Source organism: Dermacentor andersoni, chromosome 1 (assembly GCF_023375885.2).
Source record: "Dermacentor andersoni chromosome 1, qqDerAnde1_hic_scaffold, whole genome shotgun sequence".
Taxonomy (NCBI): domain Eukaryota; kingdom Metazoa; phylum Arthropoda; class Arachnida; order Ixodida; family Ixodidae; genus Dermacentor; species Dermacentor andersoni.
In genome coordinates, this window is record NC_092814.1 from 178,581,394 (window position 1) to 178,603,991 (window position 22,598).

The 22,598-nt window shown below is 45.3% G+C and overlaps 1 protein-coding gene and 1 non-coding gene across 4 annotated transcripts in view; one reads left to right on the forward strand and one right to left on the reverse strand.

Annotated features, from left to right (window-relative positions):
* LOC126547228 (uncharacterized) overlaps positions 1–22,598 on the forward strand; it is a 134,449-nt gene that overhangs the window by 57,926 nt on the left and 53,925 nt on the right. For all 3 annotated transcript variants that reach the window (XM_072288266.1, XM_055062815.2, XM_072288265.1), the window contains exons 17-24: positions 104–298; positions 1,540–1,653; positions 5,259–5,337; positions 8,796–8,877; positions 9,036–9,122; positions 10,028–10,100; positions 10,401–10,559; positions 11,406–11,473. In XM_072288266.1, the coding sequence (XP_072144367.1) occupies positions 104–298; positions 1,540–1,653; positions 5,259–5,337; positions 8,796–8,877; positions 9,036–9,122; positions 10,028–10,100; positions 10,401–10,559; positions 11,406–11,473 (857 nt within the window). The remainder of the gene's footprint in view (positions 1–103; positions 299–1,539; positions 1,654–5,258; positions 5,338–8,795; positions 8,878–9,035; positions 9,123–10,027; positions 10,101–10,400; positions 10,560–11,405; positions 11,474–22,598) is intronic.
* TRNAS-UGA (transfer RNA serine (anticodon UGA)) lies at positions 22,143–22,215 on the reverse strand. The gene has a single exon. It is a non-coding gene; the product is annotated as a tRNA-Ser (tRNA).

Sequence of the window (22,598 nt, forward strand, 5' to 3'; positions counted from 1 at the left end):
TGTGTCCTTGTCACATTTTGTGCTGTTGCATTTAGCAGGATATTGCCAACTAATCCGATTGTTCATGTTTCTAACGAAAGTCGTACGGAAAACAAACCTGCAGGGCAAGCGCTCACCAATACCAAATAGGAAGAACAGCCAAGATCGCCATACGCACTCTGCTCCATGTCTGGAGTGGGGTGCACAGGAGCCGCCGTCCATAAACGAGTGCCTCAGAGTGAACCGGCTATACCAGAACGAGCTGATGTCTGCTATTGAGACGTTGAAGGAGCATCTCGCAACGAATCGTGAGAACCAGGTATGAAATACAGGCCGTCAGAGTGGACACATGATGAAAATCGCGCTTTTGAGCAGGATGTCGAACAGAACCTGAGCTGGGAAAAGTAATAACAATCATCGGTTCGGAACAAAAATTGTCCAGGAATATACAGTAGTTTCAAAGCTGAATTTTCGTTACTTGTAGTGAAAATGCTATGCCAACTACACAAATCTTACTTTCTCTGGTGGTTTATGCACTTCGACGCACACAATTTCTGTAAACAAGTAGAGTCAATGAATAACATAAACCAACTTTTCTAATATTGCATCTGTGGTGTACTTTTATGTGATACCCGAAAGAGTCGATCGCATTAGAAGGCAACTCTATTTTGTTTAATAGTTCTAGAGCGTTTTCATCCTGTGATATTAATCAACAAATTTGGTACCCAGTACGCTAATTTCGCATTCAAAGGCTGGAACCTGGAATTAAAAAGGAACCCCTTCCCCCCAATGGCTGATTTCTCATAGCATGAGCCAATAATATCGGTGCCACTGCTCTCGAAAAGACTGGATTCCCCTTGTACTACGCACTGCCTCTACCTCTCAACCACTCCGTCCCTGCGTGTGCGTGCGTGCACGCGTATGTGTGTGTGTGTGTGTGTGTTTTGCTGCTACATTGAAAAAGAGGCAGTAGCTGCAACGCTGCTGTCCTTTGCTTGCTGAGAGCAAGATAAAGAAGGAAATATAACAAAGAATGGCATGCTCATGTTGCACCAACAATCATTCCTTTCAACCGTCGTCGCACGCGTGAGCAATAGTAAAGTAGTGTACGATGGACAAGCCTTTCTCCTGGGGCCGAATTTACAAAGCTTTTGTTCTTCAGCATTCTTTCCATTACTCATTGCTTTCATTAATAATATGTCCAGCATCAGGATTGGCTGGAATTTGCTCTTACAAAAAATTCTAACAGAAGAGTGTTTACTGAATAGTACAGGCCCAGGGCCCGTATTCACAAACTCTCTTACTCTAGAATTGTTTGAAAGAGTGATTTCCAGTCAATCCTGATATATTATTAATGAACACAGCCTGACAATGTCAGGTGAAGAAAAAGTGTTGTGAATGTGGCCCCTGAGCTTTCGCTGCACTGCACGGATTTGGCAACATGAAGTATAGTTTCTGTGCTTGGGGAAATCAAAGTGAAAACTGTCTTCCACGGAAGGCAACCATCAAAATGCTAACCACTGTTTTCATCTTTCGGGCATCCGCACATTGCTGCTGCAGAAGATGGTCAACGAACTCGTTGCCAATGCTAGGAAACGCCCGGGCCAACTTCCACCTAGAAAGCGCTCTTGGGTGGTCTTTGGTCACCCTTACTTCAAGGACATCAACGGAATGGTGAGCTGCAGCCAGCTCTGTTTGTTTTTTTCTCTCTTCTTGCACTCACGTAAGTTATGCTCCTAGTATGGCTGCTCACTAATAGTACTAAAGTATACGCTTCATTTATTGAACTTGGATGCAAGCAGGTCAGGTGAAGTGTTGAGATGGCCCAGACTGATCAGACTGCATTTACATGCATTTGTCCAAGCTGGTCGAGTTAATTGGACCGATTCTTTCCATGGCGGGCTTACCCAACCCACCTTGACATTCCCTCAGCCCGAGGAAGCCTCAGGCCAGATTTCCTGCTCAAGCGAACTACAGTGCTGGTGGTTACACCTTGTGCTCTTTTCGTTCTGTATGATGTCGAGCTCGGTAGCAGCAGTTGGTGCCCGACTGCACCGCTTCATCTTCACGCTAAAATTCATGGGCCGAATTCAAAAAGCTTTTCGTTCGTAAGTGCTCTTTCCCACTTATCGGCTAGCTTCACTAATAATGTATCTCCAGCGTCACGATTGGCTAAAATTTCCTCTTACTAACAATTCCAGAGGAAGATAGTTTTGTGAATACAGGTCCTGAGGTTCTATAACACAAACTTGTTCCAAACTTTTCTATTCCATTTCTGTAATCAATCTTCCACGATTGGTCAAACTTTTTTCGGGCCACCTCCACTTCACTTGTCTGTCATGCGACATCAGGAAAACCATGAAAGCTCTTCATCTGATATGATGTGTGCACAGTGATCATGCATGATTATACCAAATAAAAGAAAAATAATTATTTACGATTCTCCACCGTTTTTGCCATTAGCCTCTGCTATTGGTCAAAAGTTTTCAGGCTGTGCCCACTTCCCCCATCTGTCACGCAACATCACAAAACCACAAAAATTCACCACACCAAAGTGACGTGTACACTTGAAGAAAGCATTAATATGCCAAAGAAAACTGAATTGTTTTTGGAATAGCCGGACACTGCCCCCGTTCCGAAATGAATAGAAGATGGCTGCCCACCAATCGCTCTGGCACTGACTACTCGGAGCTGCCCGGGAGAATGGATCTTTTGCGTATAATAACAATTTTTTCATGGCAGTATAGCATTGTCAAGCCCTTTCGGAACATACACAACATTGCTCTGCCAAATTTGAGGATACGTTTTAGCTGCATTTTTATCCCCCCCCCCCTCACTGCACGCTGCCACGATATTATACCAGACACCGAAAGCTAAGCAAAAGAAGCGGACCAATCACCAGCGCCGACACCACCCTCATCAGGTTATCTACAGTCACTGCGCTAGCCCAGCCACACCGAAACTGTCTCCAATTCTGTGTGCTCCTTGGCTCTGGTCAGCCAATTAGGTAAGAGAAACCTGTCAAGTAAGGCAATGCTATTCTCTTTGAAAGCATATAAAAGGGACCTCCTAGGAGCACATAGACGAGGAGCGCGTTTCGCTGGCCTGTTCAAACAATGCTGCGAGTCACTGCCTGATGCTTGGGTCGGCGGTTACATAAATTTAATTTCAGGATATTGGAATAAAAACAGATTAGAATAGTTTTGCATTATAGGGCCCCTGGGCCTGTATTCAGGAAAACATTCATGTTAGACTTATTCGCAAAAGCACAATCCAGCCAGTCGTGATGCTGGGCATGCATATTATTAGCAAAAGTGGCCGACCAGTGGGAAAGAGCACTTATGAAGGAAAAGCTTTTTGGACTTTGCCCTTGAATTCGTATGAGCTTGTCATTAGCTACAAGCATGCAGTTTGCATTGGCGGCCTAACATTTACAATTTCAAACCTAACTTGCATATACTGCCTGCAATTAAGCTAGTAAATTATCTGTCGGATACTTTTCTTCTGTCCATGCTTGCCCTGAATTTTGTCCGTCAGAGCTATTACTATGTCTCGAATCAGCAATTTTAATAATTAGAGATAGTGATCACTGACGCACAGGGCATATGTCGCCTTGAAGAAGACAAGTCCACTTGTCGAAACGTTGGCTCCCGCTTTTACCTTGTTCTCGTTTTGCTCAGGGTATATTTTGAAAGTTCTATTTCATTCATTCATTTATTTATTACATACTGCAGACCCTAGGGGTGTCCAGGCAGGATAGACAAAGAAAAACATGGGACAATATGGAAGGCAGGTTACACAATGTGAAAATCTGCTACATGTGCTTCATACTCTGGGAGATAGACATTTGGTAAATCTCAGTCAAGTCCACCCTTTATTAACTATTTAAAGCTGAAGTGCCTGCTTTTTGATACTGTATGGTCTGTATGTGTTTGCATGTTTTACTTCCATTTTACCTGCAAGGATGGCGACTAACGCTATGGCGTCGTTTCTTTTTTCGAGTGTATCATATAAAGCTATCTTAATATTGTTCATGCAGTAGTTTGTGATGATCGAAATTTCCCACTTTGGTAATAACGTCATTAATGATAGAAGGCAGGTAGTTTTGGCCATCATATAGACGTGCCACGCAACCGACTCGGTGTTCTCTTGAAAATCTTTCGCGTGGGAATAAATAATTATTCTGTGCGCCTTGAAGATAACAAATGTTGGTCTTGTAGTGACACAGGTGACTGCTTTTAAAGTGCGACTACTGTTGTCTAACCGTGTATTTTGCTTACGTTTAAGTCAGCAGTGAACTGTCCTCCACTATCTACGAAGCACATTTATTTATTTGCGGAAAAAAGTGTGCGTGAAGGAAATGGTCTCGTGCAGTCTACTTGGTTGAAAACGTCTGTGAATTTGTCAAGTTCATTTAAGACCAGGCCATACAGAGAAGATATAATTTAGACTGCGTGTCTATAAAAATGGTCTGATACCGCAAGTTGAAAGAAAATGGGACCCCATGTAGCCCAGGACTATGTTAACATAGTTTTGTGCTATGCCTGTTGATGTGTCACTTATTTCAAGGTACAACTGACTGTTGAATATGAATATGAAACTGTTTGTTGAATTTGAGCTTAACCCCAGGACAAGCCTTGCCAAAATATCGATCAGGATGGGAGATGCTTCAGGGCTATGAAATGATGAGAGCTCCTATGCCATGATCTCACCGAATATTGGTGTATGGTGAAGTGGAAAACAATGTTAAATCGCATAGGCTAAGTGTGCTATTCCTCCCAGGAAATAATTAGTGTCATGTAAATACAGGAGCCATCTCTTATTTACATACAGTGTTACCTTCCGGGGACACAAGCACAAATTACGTTCTAGCTCTTTTGTTCTACAGGATAACTTTATTGCTGCAGGTTGCCAAACCAACCCAGGTGCCATGCAGTAAAAATGTACTAAACCACCACCATCGGCAACGCCTTCTTTCCTCCAACTTCAGTCAGTGTTTGGACAATATGCAACTGTGCAATGGGCAGAGGACTTCATTATCAAAGCCACTAAGGAGCATATCCACTTGTAACAAATAGTATGTGTAAATGGTAAATATTCTCCAGGGTACAGGTTGCATGTTCAGCCTTTCCTGGGCCATGGTAATAGTAGCCCTCCACACATAATTTCATTCATAAGCGAAGCGCACTTGAATTTTGCATAGCTGTGTACTCAAGCTGTGACATTATATCTATGCGACATCCAGCAAGGCTTGCCTTCCACTCCTTTCATTTCTCCAGAGAGCCCCGATGAACGACGATGAGGTATCCAGAAGAAGACTGTGTCTGCAGGACCCATACCTGTATGGGCCCAAACCATGTGCGTATACAGGCGATACGTGGCCTGCAGCTTTACGTATGTGGCATGCTGCTTGCAATTGTTCTTGCCAGGCTGCACTTGGCTTCAGCCAGCACTTCCTACATGACAAAACCCCAATCGAGAGCACCCGTCATCCTCTTCCCTCATTATCAACTATGGCCAAGCCTTCATTTTTCCTTGGTTTTAGTGTACCACTGTGATGTTTAAGAGAGGATATGAAATAAGGTCATCTTTTGAACTTGCTAGATTTCAGATGCATGAATGTACTGTTAGGCCAGTTTATTCCACATAGCGCTATATTTTTCAGCACAAAGGCGGGACAGAGCGCTCAGTCTTGTTTATTTGTTTGTCCTACATTTGCATTGGAAAACGGCACTATATTTCAGGCAAAATTTCCAGTATCCATTAACAGCAGTAATGTACTAGCAGACACGTCAAATTCTATGGTTGCATGTTAATCTTTCGATTCACTATCATTTGTATTGTATTGCTTCGGAAAACATGGTTGCTTGGAAACTGTTATGGTTTCAAAATTAAAAGAATGTTTGCTGCATATGCGCTCCAAAGCAATGTCTCAGTCTACCCGTGCACAGGAGTAGGCTTAAGCATGAAATGGTTCTTTATTGTAGCCACAGCGGCAGCAGAAACCGTTCCTGCGCAGCAGCTGCAGTATCACGGCAGATTTCAGACTTGGTGAAAACTTTCGCATCAGCGCACTACGTCTACCTATGTGTGGCGGCAGGGTGTACTATAGGGTAATATATTATCACGCGTACATTGTTGTGCTTTTTGACGATGGCTGTTCTATTGCGATAACAATTATATCGGCACATGGTGAAAAGGTAGACAAAACCCGGGGCACTATGGCGGCCAAAGTAAATTTAAAAGAAAAGAAGACATTTCGGCTCTTACACGGGAGCCTTGGGACGCTCAAGGCGCATTCCTGCAGTCCCCGCCGTCGTCCAGCTATCAACTGTACATGCGCTGTTTACGCACGAGGGGTGGTTGGAGGGTCTCCAGAGACCCAGAATGTGTTTGGCTGCAAAAACAACGAAGTAGACACACCATCAACACTCTGCTCAGTTGGCTCCATGGCAAAGCTAGGACAGTGTTCTGCCTTCCACTGCTGGCACAAGCGCTGTTGCTGGATTGAGCCAGTTTTTGGGAAAAGGTTGACCTAAACCCCCCCCCCCCCCCTTGTTTTTTAAGAACGGCCAAGTAATCAAAACCTAACAAGGTGGACAATGGTGGCCGTGCAGCTGTCATGCATGTCCAGAATGCACATTTCCGCCTTCCCTTTTACAGCATGTGACAGCAGCTTGAGACAGCATGAGCTTTCATCCTTTCCATTACACCTTCGTCATGCGAACCCCCTAACTATATGGTGGACTTGGCCCATTCATCACAACTTGAAATTGAACTTGCGCAGTGGTGCAAGTTCTGCAGAAACTTCCAGTTGCAGTTTCTGCAGGAGGTTGCAGTTACAAGCCGCCCGCAATAACCGCTAAGCTATTGCAGTCAGTGGTATGTACGAAATTGCAGTGTGTGTGATGCAGATTCAGAGAGTAGTAGAGTCTGTACATATACTTTCGAGGCAACTGCAGGCAGTACGCTTACACAGCATAGCTGTGCGCGATGCCCAGGTCGTTCGCAGCACAGCCCTTCGCTGGTTTGGATGTTATAGCCAATGAATAGTGTCATTGTCATGTCACCGTTGGTCTCTGTCGTTGCCATTGCATACAGTTGGTGGTCGTAGTTGGGAGTGGAAGTACAAGGTTGGAAAGAATTACAGGAATTTAGAACAAAGTTATGGGCGTGAGCCATAACGGTACCTCTTTCACAACAATGGAGTGAGCGCAATCACAGCCGCACTATGTCAGTAAGGAAGCGGGGCAGGGGAGCGCTGCCCTCATTGGTTGGCTCATGACGAAAGGATGGCGCTACCTTTATTTAACTTATTGTGGACATTATGTTTCATTTGCTTCGGTCTCCACTACTGCTATACCCTTTTTAAAAATTGTTGTGGTAAAACTCGCCCTGAACGGTGCTCTCCAGCTTTCAGTGTATAACAAAACTGCGATGGGGCCTGGTGAAAAGCCCTTTGGAAGGTGTTTAAGAATTAAACTTGCTCAAGAAAAGCACACTCAATTACCCATTCTGCATGTGCAATCTTGGTGTGTAAACACGGAAAGCTCAAGAGAAAGCACAATACGTGCAGTGCAGCAGCTTTATCCAGTACAGGTTGTTTTTAAGCAGGTACAAATCATCTCTACCTCTACAAACCCTCACACATCCTTGTTTTTGGAACTTCTGCTCGATAGGCTCAGTTGCACAGCTTGAACGCAGATTTTAGCGTCAAAATCGCCAGCTTTTCATTACACTACAGTAACATCACCAACCACATGTCCTCTAATTCTGCACATGAGATGGTGCGGCACTGTGCACTCACTTAGTGTATAATTACTTTTGCTTTCAGGAACAGAACATATGTAGCCTTCCTCTTAGAGGAAGCTTTAGCTCGGGCCCAACTCTGATGCCACCTATTCATGTTGTCATGTAGTAGTGACAACAGACAGTGGATAGAACCATCAATAACATTTGAGAAACTTCTGATACATGCATGTCCTGCACTGAGCGATAACATTTGTTAGATGGGGAAACGTGGTCACCCGATAAACAAGTACACATGTCAATATACATGTAAAACGCCGAAACACTTTTCTGAGATAAAAACTGGGCTGATTTTATTAATGTTTGTTGCATTTGAGAGAAAAAGTTCAATTGTAGTGACTGTTGGAAGGAAAATTTTGATTTAATGCCTGAATTTTTCATAAGGAGCTTTCAAAACTTGGTAAGCTTGAAGAAAAATAGAAGCACAAAGTCTACAAGTTCATAGCTCTTCATGAAGAGCAGATATCGCAGTTCTGTAAACTACATCATTAGAGAATATAAAGCAGACAAATCTGGAATATTAATTTACATCCTATATGAATTTGTTACATTGGTTACAAGGGTTTCGCAAAACTCCTACTCAGATATTAATGGTCCATTTGTGAGCCATCAATTCTGTCCACTTTAGATGTACTGTTAGATGCAATTCACAGAATTGTGATATCATTCTTTATTGTTAAGTTGTAGAGTTGTAAGCTCTATAGTATCTCTTGCTGAAATTTTCTAATTTCGAACTACTTTTATTTAAAGATAGATGATTTAAATTAATAATTTGCTATCAACAGTCACTACATTTTAACTTTTTCTTTTGAATGCAACAAAGCTCATCAAATGTGGTGCAGTGGTTGCCAAGAAAAACAATTTCTTCTTTCCTATGTAGATAGGAGCCCATGAGCTAAAGCTTCCTCTTAAGCTACAGATAATATGAGTGTCTTTCTTTAATCTTGGTTATTTGCTTTGGTGTATATATGGCTCCCATATTATTAAGCTTTGTTTCTTTTACACAGGGTTTGATAAGGAGATTGCCTTGCTTCAAATCAGCATCCAGAAGAATTTAATTAAGACCATCACAGACTCATGCATGCAGAGGTAACGAACTTTCCTCCCTCTTGCAACCCTCGTTTCAATTTTCTTTTGTGTGTGTGTGCGTGCATACGTGAAAAGTGGAAGTATGTCAGTTATAACAATTATGAATCTTGTTCTTTTAATTGCTTTTCTTTCTTCCTCTCTCTCTCTCTTCTCTGCAGACGAGAATACTTGATGCAGTTCAAGAAAAATAACTGCGAGACTGCGAAAGAAGTGGAAGAACTGGATGCGAAAGTGGCCAGCCTAGAGTAAGTTTTCCAGCGTGAAGTGCGTGAGAATTCGGCAAGTGCACAGTACAGTGCCGTCACCGGTCTTCCAGCAAGCCAACACTGGATACAGCTAGCATAGCCTTTGGAGTGCATGTTTGTGTGTGTTATGCGAGTACGGTGTGCTTTGTGTACGGGTCATTCCCGACTTGCGCTGTCACTTAAGGAGTAGTGTGCCATATACGTAAGTCATGTCGCCAGGCAGATCTGATCAGCTTTTGCTAAAAGAGCCACCTCTGTTTCTTAAGGAGCCGAGAAAGTCAAGGCTTCTGCTTTGGAATGGATGCGCAGACTGTGCTGTGCACTTCCTTCTTATTGTTTCTTTCGATTGGCATTGGAGCCTGGCTTCAGCCCCCGCAGAAAATGGGCCACTTGTTGCTGACTTCCTGCAAAGAGTTTATGATCCAGTGCACTCATGCCCAGAGCTGCTGCTGGGCCATGCTGTGCGTGTAGTCTCGTGCCACTTCTGCCATTTAAAAAACCTGAAAACGAGTCCTTGCACTGCGGAGCTTCGAAGCAGAGGAGATGTGACAGAGATACCCACATACCACACGACCAGCAGTTAGATTACGAATATGGACATGATGTTATTCATAGTTAACGAGACCCCTCGCTCTGCATTTTTGAACCGTGTTTGTGCGCTACCACTTCTGTGGCGGCATCCTGAAAGTGAACAACATGAATAGCTCTGCTAGATTGGGCGACAGTGGCGCTGAAGTGGCAAGTGTATAAAATAGGTAGAGGGGGCACCCTTAGGATACCTCGTGCAGTTTCTACCTGCGAAGACACACTATATTTTTCCACTGATGGAAATGGTGTACAGCCGTCCGAGCAGCAGTCAATATACGAAATGTGGCACCAGTAAAAGCCAACTGCACTCTTTGCAGGGAAATGGGCTTGGACCAGCTGCGTGAAATGACTGACCGCAGTATAGACTGGTGTGCGATCTCCGCCAATGACGTAAGTTGCCAGCCAACTAGGTGGCAAGCTTTGCAGTTGCTTGTGCAGCTCTTTATCACTGCTACCTCCTTGGTCTGTGGGAACGATGACACCGTAGCCCTATCACTGTATACCAAGCTAGCTAGTAAACCATCTAGCTCAAGTCAGCACTTTTGTTAGTTGCTCGTGGCGGAATAATTGCCCACCACCATTTTTCATGTCTTTGCTTACATGAACCCGAGGCAACCACGTCGGGTTCATGCAAATGCCCTGAATGTGACGCATCGGAGGCAACATAGCCTGTGGTTCATCACCGTGCAGATCGGCATCCACCACAGTCCGCAGCAGTGCGAGCTGATGTGGAAAAACAAGCTGAGCAGGGATGTCAGTGCATGGACACCAAAGGAAGACATAGTGCTCAAGGCGCTTGTCAAGAAACTTGGCCTTCACGAATGGGACAAGGTGGCTGCCCAGTTGGGTGTACGTATATGTATGGTGCTGCAAAATCTGCTACTCTGCTACTGTTGTTAGTTCCAATGCACTTGTGCCTCACTCACTTGCAACAAACTTGAGGTAGACATAGAAGATGTCTTGTCCACAGAATTTCAGACTAAATATACTCGAGGGAAATTGGCATCTGTGTGTGCCGCCAGTATGACTGTTCAACTAGCATGGTAATGATGCAGTGCTTGGATTAGCCTCAATTTTTTTTCTCTTGGCTTCGAATGGTCTCGTGAGTTCTTATGTCAATGTCGTTAAAGCTAATTTTTTTATTGCAAATTTGTTTAATTGGAACAGTTAGTCTTGTTTAGCCTCAAATTCTTATTTTCTGGTATTCAAGGCGGTGTAAAGAACAAAAGAATGTTTACAATGTAAGAAATAATACACATGGCGATTGTTACTCAGGGCTTGCCACCTACGCAGATTCAACGGCAGGCGTGCTCAAATTAAAGTCTAGTAGTTTATGTGTGTGCTGAAACTTGCATAAAGAAGAGAGAGAAAGAGACACTTGTGAAAGAGCAATCATGAGCGAACAATAAAAGAAGCTTCAATGTGCTTCTTCAATGAATGTATGTCAAATAGTAGAAAAACATTCAGGTGCTATTTGTAATTCCAATGGTTACCCAACGATTACAGTGCCAGTTTGAAACCCCTAGTATTATTAAAATACAAATTTTTTATGTCCAAATATTCATATGTTAAGATGTCAATTCTACAGTGCAGTCATATCCTGCTGACGAATAAAGTTCTTTTTGCTTGCTCTCTCTGTTGTGTTCTACTGCTACCACATCATTCTAAAGCACACGCTGTTGTTTCCTGCTGCAGGGAAGACGGACACCATTCCAGTGTGCTGAGAGGTACATGCAGCATTTTAACAAGTGCATCAAATCTGGGTAAGAGAAGCAGAGCTTTAGCCTTTTGTTACAGCCAATAAGTAACTTGCAGTGTCACTACAATGGGACAAACAGTGTGGGAGATACGGGGTTCTCCTCCGTACTCTTGGGACAAAGGAACGACAACACAGTAGTGCAAACAGTCACAAGGGCATTTATTGCACCTTTCATAGATCAATGCCTGCTAGCCGAGTTGCTATCCCCAAAACATGCCGATGGGCGCGCGACAAATCTAGAAGTCCGACTCACCGCGAGCGAGCGAATATGTTCGCCCCATGCTGGATCCCAACGCCTGGTCGTCCGCGTGTTCGGTCACGCCAACGGAGGCGCGCGCGCGCGGTACGTCCGGCGCTGTTCGCCGACCCGCCGGGAAAAAGAGCAAGCGCCTGTCCCTCGGCGCCCGAGTAACCCCGCCGCGACGGTGGCGCCATCTCTCACACCGCGCTTGTACCACTCCGAGCGCCAGGCCACGCGAGCCGTGCGGGAAAAACAGCATATCAGGGGATGCGCTATGCGGGAAAACATCAGGGGAGGCGCGAGGGTCGCGCATCCCCACATCCCCCCAACCTTAAATCACTTCTTATTCCGGCGAAACATGTGACACGGTCTAACATCAACACGTGCTTCGCGAACAAGGTGGTACATGCAACAGTGGCCGCGCCGGGGAAATGTCCACACGCTGTCCATAACATGCGAGCCGACTGTCCTTGGGGTACACCGCTGGCGTCCGCCGGTCACAGCAGTAGCTTTGCGACTCGACGGCACGATCCCAGGCCAGGACTCCGGAGACGACGACGCAGTAGTCGGTACGAGCAAGCGTCGCTCGCGCCGACGCGCCCAGCTGGCAAGAGCCGCCGTAGCTGTCGGTGACCGCTGGCTCCTTTGTCCGCCGCCGAGGGTTGTGAGCTGGATGCAGGAGGCCGCCGAAGTCGCTGCGCCGAACTGGCCACAGCATCACCATCGCCCGGGGTGACTCGATCGTAGTCCGGGGCAGCAGCGCAGACGATGTGCAGGTGGCAGCAAGCCAGGGGTGACTCCAATCACGCTGCGTACACTCAAAACACTCGGCAAACACTAAAGTAGTGCAAGGGAGAGGAATTCTGCATGCGCATCGCCCACGTGGTACGATGTTCAACTCGGCTAGCAAAAGATCGGGCAGCTACTCAGATGCTAAGTTCAAGTGAACGAAGCTCGCTTCCTTGAGCCGAACGAGTAATTTCAATTCGTGCGAGGCTAAACAGAATGAGGGAAGCAAATTGCAACGCCTCAACGCCACGGTCCACCAGGTTGTGTCCCTCCACGTGCGACAGGCAGCTTCGTAAAGCCTTAGGCCTAAATCGTCGCTACTCTGACAACAACCGGCATCCAAAAAGAACACCCAAAATGGGCGCAAAACAGGCAGCCGCGAGGAGACGTTAGCTCTGTGAGGTGGTCCTACTCCGCTCGGTGCACACAGCATCCGAGTTGACGGCGCCCACCGTCCCAGACGGTGTCGGAGCGCCCGGTGCCAGGCCGTAATACCAGTCAGCCCGTCGTGGCACCCGTGGCCCGCGGCCACCCGGCTCCCTGAGCCGCGACTTCATCCGAGTCAAAGAGATAGAAGAAGCTATTTACATAAGAAATTCGGACCACTCACGAGGCTTCCGTACTCACTCGCTTCAGGCTTGCCACTGCTCCGCGGGCACTCAGCCTCGCTCTCCCAGGATGAAGACCACGTGGCTCTCGTACCGACGAATGTCATTAAAAAAACACTTGCGAAAAGGCTTAGCATGTTGACATGTTCAAACACACTACAGCCACAGCCGCCTCGCTCAAGAAAGCACGCCGCCGACGCTAGCGATCAAAATCCACGCTAGCCCTACGCTTCGGTTCGAACAACGGTCTCGAACGAAGCAACACTTAAAATTATCGTCCTATGCCCCAAGAGGTCCACGTTGGGCAGCCAGATGTGGGAGATACGGGGTTCTCCTCCGTACTCTTGGGACAAAGGAACGACAACACAGTAGTGCAAACAGTCACAAGGGCATTTATTGCACCTTTCATAGATCAATGCCTGCTAGCCGAGTTGCTATCCCCAAAACATGCCGATGGGCGCGCGACAAATCTAGAAGTCCGACTCACCGCGAGCGAGCGAATATGTTCGCCCCATGCTGGATCCCAACGCCTGGTCGTCCGCGTGTTCGGTCACGCCAACGGAGGCGCGCGCGCGCGGTACGTCCGGCGCTGTTCGCCGACCCGCCGGGAAAAAGAGCAAGCGCCTGTCCCTCGGCGCCCGAGTAACCCCGCCGCGACGGTGGCGCCATCTCTCACACCGCGCTTGTACCACTCCGAGCGCCAGGCCACGCGAGCCGTGCGGGAAAAACAGCATATCAGGGGATGCGCTATGCGGGAAAACATCAGGGGAGGCGCGAGGGTCGCGCATCCCCACAACAGATGTAACAAACGTATACATAAGTACTGCGTCTCTGTTCTGTTGTCATGCACTGCAAGGTATTGATCAAGAACCAACTAGCCCAATAGTCTATTCTTGATATAAAAGCTTTACTTGCTTGCATATGTTTTTCAAACTTACGGCAAGGGTAAATGCGCCAAGGTTGCCTTACTTGACCGTAAAGAAAGAAAGAAAAGGAAAGACATGGCAAAACTCTCGGAATCGCAACACAAATAACAGCGAAACTGCCCCAAGCTACCGCCTATGTGACTGTTCACATTCACGGTGATTATGCTACCACCTTGGTTCAGTTCAGCCACCGTGCAATCCTTGTTTGAAAGGACACTACTCTGGTGCCATCCTGTCGCCATTGTTGCTGCAAAGCCCGTCTTGTGCAGCGCTACGCTTTTCTTCTCACGCCTATGCCATACTCTTCTTCTCCACTTTCCTCCTCGTGCTCTTTGCTATCACCGTCTTTCATCTACCGCTGCACTCCACGTTCGCTTTCATCCTTTGCTGTGTTCGTTCGCTTGGTTATGAGGGACAGCGCCAAATCCGATGCTTGCCGCAAGAATGGGTGCCTCAGAGCTGTGCTCTGAAATTTACATCCACCTGTCTTGCATCACAAAGCTACAAATGCTATATTCAATGTCCCGTTGCCTTGAATTGTCGATTGATTCACTCTCATTTTGTGATCTGCTAGCCTCCTGGTTAGCTCATGTGGTTGAGCGACCGCACCAGAAAGGCGTTCCTGGACCAGGATGAATTTTCAAGCATGAAATGCTTTTAGCTCTTGTTGTTGGTGACCTTCAAGTGACCTTGAGCCAAAAGCCAGAACCATTATCTGGGCACTCAAACGAGAACATTCGGGCAAGTTGCAAGAACAAAACACGATGCATCATTTCTTAATGGAGAGCTTTCCACCTGACTCATCAGAAATCACGGTAGGACGAGCCCACATTTCGAGAAACTTCTTGTCACCTAAGTGATGCTGCTCCAAGGTGAGATGGAACCAGACCTCCTTCTGTGCTTTCGCAAGCACTTCGTGAAGGCCTGGCGCTCGCCCCCCGAAAACTGCTTCACAGCATGCCAACCAAACTTGATATGAGCACTCGACAAGAAGAAGCACGAACTGGTTGATCGCCTGCTTATATAGCAAAAAGTGCAAAAATCGAACAGTCTGATATGGAACACCTGGGAGACGAAAAAGACTAGCATTCCGTTGGAGAAGAGCTGCGGGAAGCAAACACTGCGTAAAGATATGAACCGAATCCTCATGACCGCTACAATAAGGGCACACTCCACGAGCCGGGATGGCTGTGAGGGGCCTGTGACTCGATGGCAGGCACCCTCACACCAGGCGGTACCTGAATGTAGCTCACCTGGCGTCGAGGAAACTGGCTGTAATGAGCTTCCACCTTGCTCTGTGGATGGATCGTACCTTTGGCAATGCGGAGGGAGACCTGAGGTGAGGAGATCGGCTAATTCTTGGATTGGAGTTGAAACTACATCGATGCTGGGGCGAACCTTGCGGAGGCATATCAGAGAGTTGGCTGCCGCCGCATAAATAGCTGACAGGGAAACTGAGCGAGGCACACAACAATGGGAAAATGTGCTTTGCTAAAACAAGCGGAGTCGGGTACTAAGAAAAAAGGAAGCAAAAAAAAGAAAACAAGATCATCCGGGCAACCAGTCAAAACTTAAGAAAATGTAGTCTCTGGCCCCCAACTCTTTGCACAGGACTGCATTCATCATCGTCATCATCAGCTTATTTTATGTCCACTGCAGGACGAAGGCCTCTCCCCACGATCTCCAATTACCCCTGTTCTGCGCCAGCCGATTCCAACTAGCACCCGCAATATTCCTGATTTCGTTGTACCACCTAGTCTTCTGTCGTCCTCTACTGCGCTTCCCTTCTCTTGGTACCCATTCTGTCACCCTAATGGTCCAACGGTTATCTAATCTGTGCATTACACGACCTGCCCAGCACCATTTTTTCCTCTTAATGTGTATTAGAAAATTGTCTATACCCGTTTGCTCTCTGGTCCAAACCGCTCTCTTTCTGTCTCTTAAAGTTATGCCTAGCATTCTTCGTTCCATCGCTCTTTGCGCAGTCCTCAATTTGTTCTCAAGTTTCTTTGTCAGTCTCCAAGTCTCTGCCCCATATGTCAGCACCGGTAAAATGCACTGATTGTATACCTTCCTTTACAATAACAGTAAGCTTCCAGTCAGAAGCTCACGATGTCTGCCGTATGCGATCCAACTCATTTTTATTCTTCTGTGAATTTACTTCTCATGGTGAAAGTTCCCTGTGATTAGTTGACCTAAGTAAGCGTACTCAGTCACAGACTCTAGAGGCTGACTGGCAATCCTGAATTCTTGTTCCCTTGCCCGGTTGTTTGTCATTATCTTTGTCTTCTGCATATTAATCTTCAGTCCCACACCTACACTCTCTCTGTTAAGGTCCTCAATCATTTGTTGTAACTCGTCTGCAGTACTGCTCAATAGAACGATGTCATCGGCAAACCAAAGGTTGCTGAGGTATTCGCCGTCAATCCTTACTCCCAAACCTTCCCAGTTTAATAGCTTGAATATTTCTTCCAAGCACGCAGTGAATAGCATTGGAAAGATTGTGTCTCCTTGTCTGACCCCCTTTCTTTATAGGTATCTTCTTACTTTTCTTATGTAGAATTAAGGTGGCTGTGGAATCTCTATAGATATTTTCTAGTGTATTTACGTAAGCCGTCTGTAGTCCTTGATTATACAATGCCTCTATGACTGCTGGTATCTCTACTGAATCAAATGCTTTTTCGTAATCTATGAAAGCAATATAAAGAGGTTTATTGTACTCTGCAGATTTCTCGATACCCTGGTTAATGACATGGATGTGATCTATTGTAGAGAATCCTTTCCTGAAGCTCGCTTGTTCCCTTGGTTGATTAAAGTACAGTGTTGCCCTTATCCTATTGGAGATTATTTTGGTAAATATTTTATATAATACTGGGAGTAAGCTAATAGGCCTATAATTTTTCAGTTCTTTAATGTCTCCCTTTTTGTGGATTAGTATAATGTTTGCATTGTTCCAGTTTTCTGGGACCCTTGTAGTTGACAGACATTTCGTATAGAGAGCTGCCAGTTTTTCAAGCATTATGTCTCCTCCATCTTTGATTAAATCGACTGTTATTCCATCTTCTCCTGCTGCTTTTCCCCGTTTCATGTCTTGCAAGGCCCTTTTGACTTCATCTCTAGTTAAAGGAGGAATTTCTGTATCCTGTTCATTATCATTCCGAATGGAGTTCTCCTGAGTCCTCTAGGTACTTTACAGGTCAGTATAGAATTCTCCTGCTTCATTTATTATACCTTTGCGATTGCTGATGATATTACTCTGCTTATCTTTCAGTGCAAACATCTTGGCTTGTCCTATGCCAAGTTTCCTTCTCACTGATTTCAGGCTGCGACCATTTTTTACAGCTTCCTCAGTCTTTCTCACGTTATAATTTCGAATATCACTTATTTTCGCCTTGTTGATCAGTTTTGACAGTTCCGCGAATTCTATCTTATCTCTTGAGTTGGACACTTTCATTCTTTGTCGTTTCTTTATTAGGTCCTTTGTTATTTGGGAGAGCTTGTCTACTGGTTGCCCTGGTGCCTTGCCTCCCACTTCATTTGCTGCCTCTGAAGCCAGCCTACATTACGGTTTCATTCATTAGCTCTATGTTATCATCGTCATCTCTCTGTTCTAAGGCTGCAAATTTGTTTGGAAGTATCAGCCTAAATTTGTCTGCTTTTACCCTTACTGCCTCTAAGTTGACCTGTTTCTTCTTGACCAATCTTACTCTTTCTCTCTTCAAATTGAGGTGAATCCTAGCCCTCACTAACCTATGATCACTGCACTTTACCCTACCTATCACTTCTACATCCTGTACTATGCTGGGGTCGGCACAAAGTATGAAATCAATTTCATTCCTTGTTTCACCATTAGGGCTTTTCCAGGTCCACTTTCTGTTGCTACGCTTCCTGAAAAGGGTGTTCATTATTCTCAGCTTATTCCTTTCTACAAATTCTGCCAGCACCTCTCCTCTAGCGTTTCTAGAATCAATGCCATAGTTGCCAATGGCCTGTTCACCTGCCTGCTTTTTCCCCACTTTTGCACTGAAGTCACCCATTACTACTGTATATCGAGTTTGCACTTTTCTCATCGCTAATTCAACATCTTCATAAAACTGATCTACTTCCTCATCGTCGTGGCTGGATGTTGGAGGGTAGGCTTGTACTACCTTTAATATATACTTCTTATTAAGTTTGATTACGACTACGGCTTAGGTTACTGCCCATACAAGTTACAAAAAATATTGCTTCCGAGTTCTTCCTAATGTTTGTTCACAATATCACTCAAGCTGTAACTTATAGTACGCTGAAGTTTTATTTGTCATTTCCAATAGTGGCATTCAAAACGCAGATACAGGGCACCACACACTTGACTGTCATCTTTTGGCGCTGAGACAGGGTTGCCTGTTCAACGCCAGCAATCCGTGAGTTCCACGGCTCGAGAGATGGCGCCATTCTGCATCACCAAGCCAGCAGTGTCCGGCACACTGCGGATGGCTGTTTGGCCAAGACTACACTTGCAATGAGGTTCAGTTCAAAGCAGATTTGTTTGCTGTGGTGTGGTGGTATGTTGCATTGCGAACATGCACTATACTCATCTTAAGATTGTGGCTGGTATCATCTCCAACCAATCTACTTTGCCGGCAGCCATTTCATGCTTACATCTACTCTCGATTATGGGAGAGCCATAACTTTTTTCAACTGTGAAGCTTTCTTTCTGAGAAACCCATGTGGGCTTCCTTTTAGATTCATGCTGCCAATTTTCCTATTTCATGGTAACCTAATTTACAGCTGTTAAAAATATCGCGGCAAGCCTAAAGTTGGTTTCTCTTAGAAAGGTTGTAGCAGCAACGCTTGTATGAATACCACACGCTCTTCAGTAGTGCATCAAGTAATATTTGTCATCTCAAATTCTTCACATTGGGCAGCTTGGCCGATGGGCAAAACTGATCTCTTCACAAGTTACCCTTAACAAAACGACACTTCTTGCAGAGTAGGTGCATGTATATTCATATCAGCGTTCCATTGTCCTCCCACCCCTTTTTTTGGGAACAAGTGGACAATACCAATTTATTAACAGTATGCTTGTCATCTGCCTTACAGTTTAGCTGAATGCACTTGTCTTCGTGGACGTGAAGTCACTAGCAATTGCTAAGCTTACTGTATATCACAGCAATCCTCGACGCAAATAGTTGCACTATTGTTGTTTGCGGCAGAGATCACATAAACAGTGCCAAAAATTATTCAAAATTTGGCAGGTTTCATTGAAACAGTTGAATGCTGTATTACCTTTTGGAAGTAAGCCAACATGCAAACATAGAAGCATGTGCCATAGCGCCATTTAAAATGTGGAAATTTTGCCTGTTTCTGTTCACTGATTTCTTTAAGCATTGAATCAGTCCTTTTCTTTCTTCACTGACTATCCTCCGATCTTTTTACACTTTAATAAGTTATCATAACAATATCTACAGATAAAGAAACATGAGAGAATGCACATACAACTAGTAATAATGATGATGATGACGAAGAAGATGAAGAAGAAAGAAAAACACCCACTGATACTGATAACCTTCCCAAAATAGGCTTGGGTATAGTGCATCTGGCTTCCCATTCTACACCTGCACTGTTACTACTTCTTCAAAGAAAACTTTTGAGAAAAAAATAGGAGCTTTGCAATTATCCAAAGCTTATATTAAATTATTTTGGCATGGACAGTCCACTAGGTGGACTCCTACAGAATACCACCCCTGAGCAACACAAAGTAAAAATATGGCACACCTTTAGCCAAGACAAGAGTAAGAATAGACAAACCAACGCCAAATTCTGTGGCACGATCTGGCAAAAATGAACACTTTCGCAGCTCAGTGACATTGTCTTACTTAATCTGGTGATCTCAGTAACAAAAAACAATGCTAATCCTTTATTCTCAGCTTGAGTTATGCGACTAAAGTGGAATTCCCACGACAGGACAGATTGCCGATTCAGCCAATGGATGTGCATGGCGTAGCTCAGTGCTGTCAAATCATGTCATACACAAGAACCCTGCAGACTAGCGGCACCATTCATCGCAGCTCAGCCACGTCACAGTATAATAGTCTACGGACTAAATCGACTATCTGTACTAGTGTGAATCCAGCTTTAGCAAAGGCTGATTTTGCCTGTTATTTTATGCTGTCATGGCGAAGGCCAAATTAGATCCAAGCAGACAGCCTGCACACCGCAGGGTTACGCAACCACAGCAACTGGCAGAAGCTGTCCCATCACACCTCCTGAACTGTCTCGACTTGTACAAAGGCAATGCCCACAGGTCTTCACGCATACCTCAGTGTCACGAGGCTGTTCTTGAACACTATAGTCATACGCAAGTCAAAAGCATGATGTGTGTGCCCATCGTTCTTGTGCACATCAAGAAATAGGTCCCTTGCAACCGACACATAGAGGTGGTGCCCCAGTTTCCCAACAACAATGCCGTAGTGGTGTACAAATATCCAGGCATGGGAACGAAAACAACCTACAGCACAAACAAGTAGTTTGAAAAGGGATTTGGAAACAGTCTATAAAGCTAAGGCTCTTGTCAGCCAATAATTAATGAAAGTCGGCTGCATATTCCAGAGAAGAGAGGAGGGCTCGCACACTCTGCACTAGTAATCCTTATGTGACACTTCCATTCTGTCGGCGTGGCACAGAGGACCGATCAGAGGCGGACAATGTAACAACCCTCATTCTTTTTCTTTTTTTCTGGCGTGACTTCTAACTTACGTTGCAGTGCATGCAGCTGCTTTACACCCTTTCCAAATTTCACCCTCGCCAAACCAGCGTCACGGAAACCGCGCAAGTAGCCCTCCCATAGTACCACACCCTGCTGACGTGTGCACCCACACACCATGACCATGCCGCCGTTGAGCACTCGACCGGATAACAGGAGAGAGGTGAGAGGGCCCCCCGGTGTTTCCAGAAAAGCAGCAAGAAGCGGACCAAGGTTAGTTAACCAGTGTCGAAGGCAGAAGCACAGAAGGCCCAATTTGGCTGCATGCGGCCAGACAGTCATTGTGTGGCCTTAAAGTACTGTGCTAGGTTGCTGGCATGTCTCGAGTTGCTTGTGAAGCCATGTGACCACCACTTGCACTTTCCTTGAGGTTTCTTCCATCTCGTCCAAAGCCGCGCTGCGCTTAGTGCAGGCTTTGAAGTGGCTACATTAAAAGGTGATGTAATCATTTGTTGTGCTATCAAGGAATTTAGGTTTTCTTTATACCGTAATTAAGAAGTCAACAGCGTCCTAATAAAGAAAAAAAACTAGGTATAACATCATAGCGTCAGTAATCTTTTATTGGTATATTCTTCTCGTTTTGTTTGTAGCGTACTTGCCTTTCTCTCTTCAGAGAAGAAAATGCGCCACGCTCCACTTCAGAAAGCAAGCCCACACCCCCAAAACATTTTCATGTGGGCACTGCCATGCTTTGTGGGAAATGTGACGGGTTCATAGGTACCAGCACTTTAAATGAGAGTTTTTTCAGATCTCGCAGAGTAAAATTTCTAACCATGTGAAGTCATAAGAAGCCAACAAACACTGACACCAAGGATAACATAGGGGAAATTACTTGTGCTTAATAAATGAAATAAAGAAACGATAAATTAATGGTAATTAAAGTGGACGAAAAAACAACTTGCCACAGGTGGGAACCGAACCCACAACCTTCGCATTTCGTGTACGATGCTCTACCAATTGAGCTACCATGGCGCCGTTTTCCCACCCACTTTCTTGGGTATTTACGTGTCCTAGTAGAACCCTGGGAGTGTTAGCCAGCGCCACCACTCACAGACCTTGGCAGCGGATGTGGAACGTCCTTTTTGCCACAGGCGTCACGAGAATGTGATCTTTTTGGGTGAAGGCAACTGGTCAATAAACCCACATGCTACCTGAAGGCATCAATGTTGCCGGATTCGAGACCCTCGTTATGTAATAAACGAGAAGAAAGGGGGTTAACCGAGGGGCCCGATTTTTATTAGTCATATTATAAGAAGCCAACAAACACTGACACCAAGCACAACATAGGGGAAATTACTTGTGCTTAATAAATGAAATAGAGAAACGATAAATTAATGGTAATTAAAGTGGACGAAAAAACTACTTGCCGCAGGTGGGAACCGAACCCACAACCTTCGCATTTCATGTGCGATGCTCTACCAATTGAGCTACCGCGGCGCCGTTTTCTCATCCACTTTCTTGGGTATTTACGTGTCCTAGTAGAACCCTGGGTGTGTTAGCCAGCGCCACCACTCGCAGACCTTGGCGGCGGACGTGGAACATTCTTTTTGTCACAGGCGTCACGAGAACGTGATCTTTTTGGCGGCGCCGCGGTAGCTCAATTGGTAGAGCATTGCACGCGAAATGCGAAGGTTGTGGGTTTGGTTCCCACCTGCAGCAAGTTGTTTTTTCGCCCACTTGAATTACCATTAATTTATCGATTCCTTATTTCATTTATTAAGCACAAGTAATTTCCCCTATGTTGTCCTTGGTGCCAGTGTTTGTTGGCTCCTTATGATATGACTAATAAAAATCGGGCCCGTCGGTTAACCCCTTTTCTT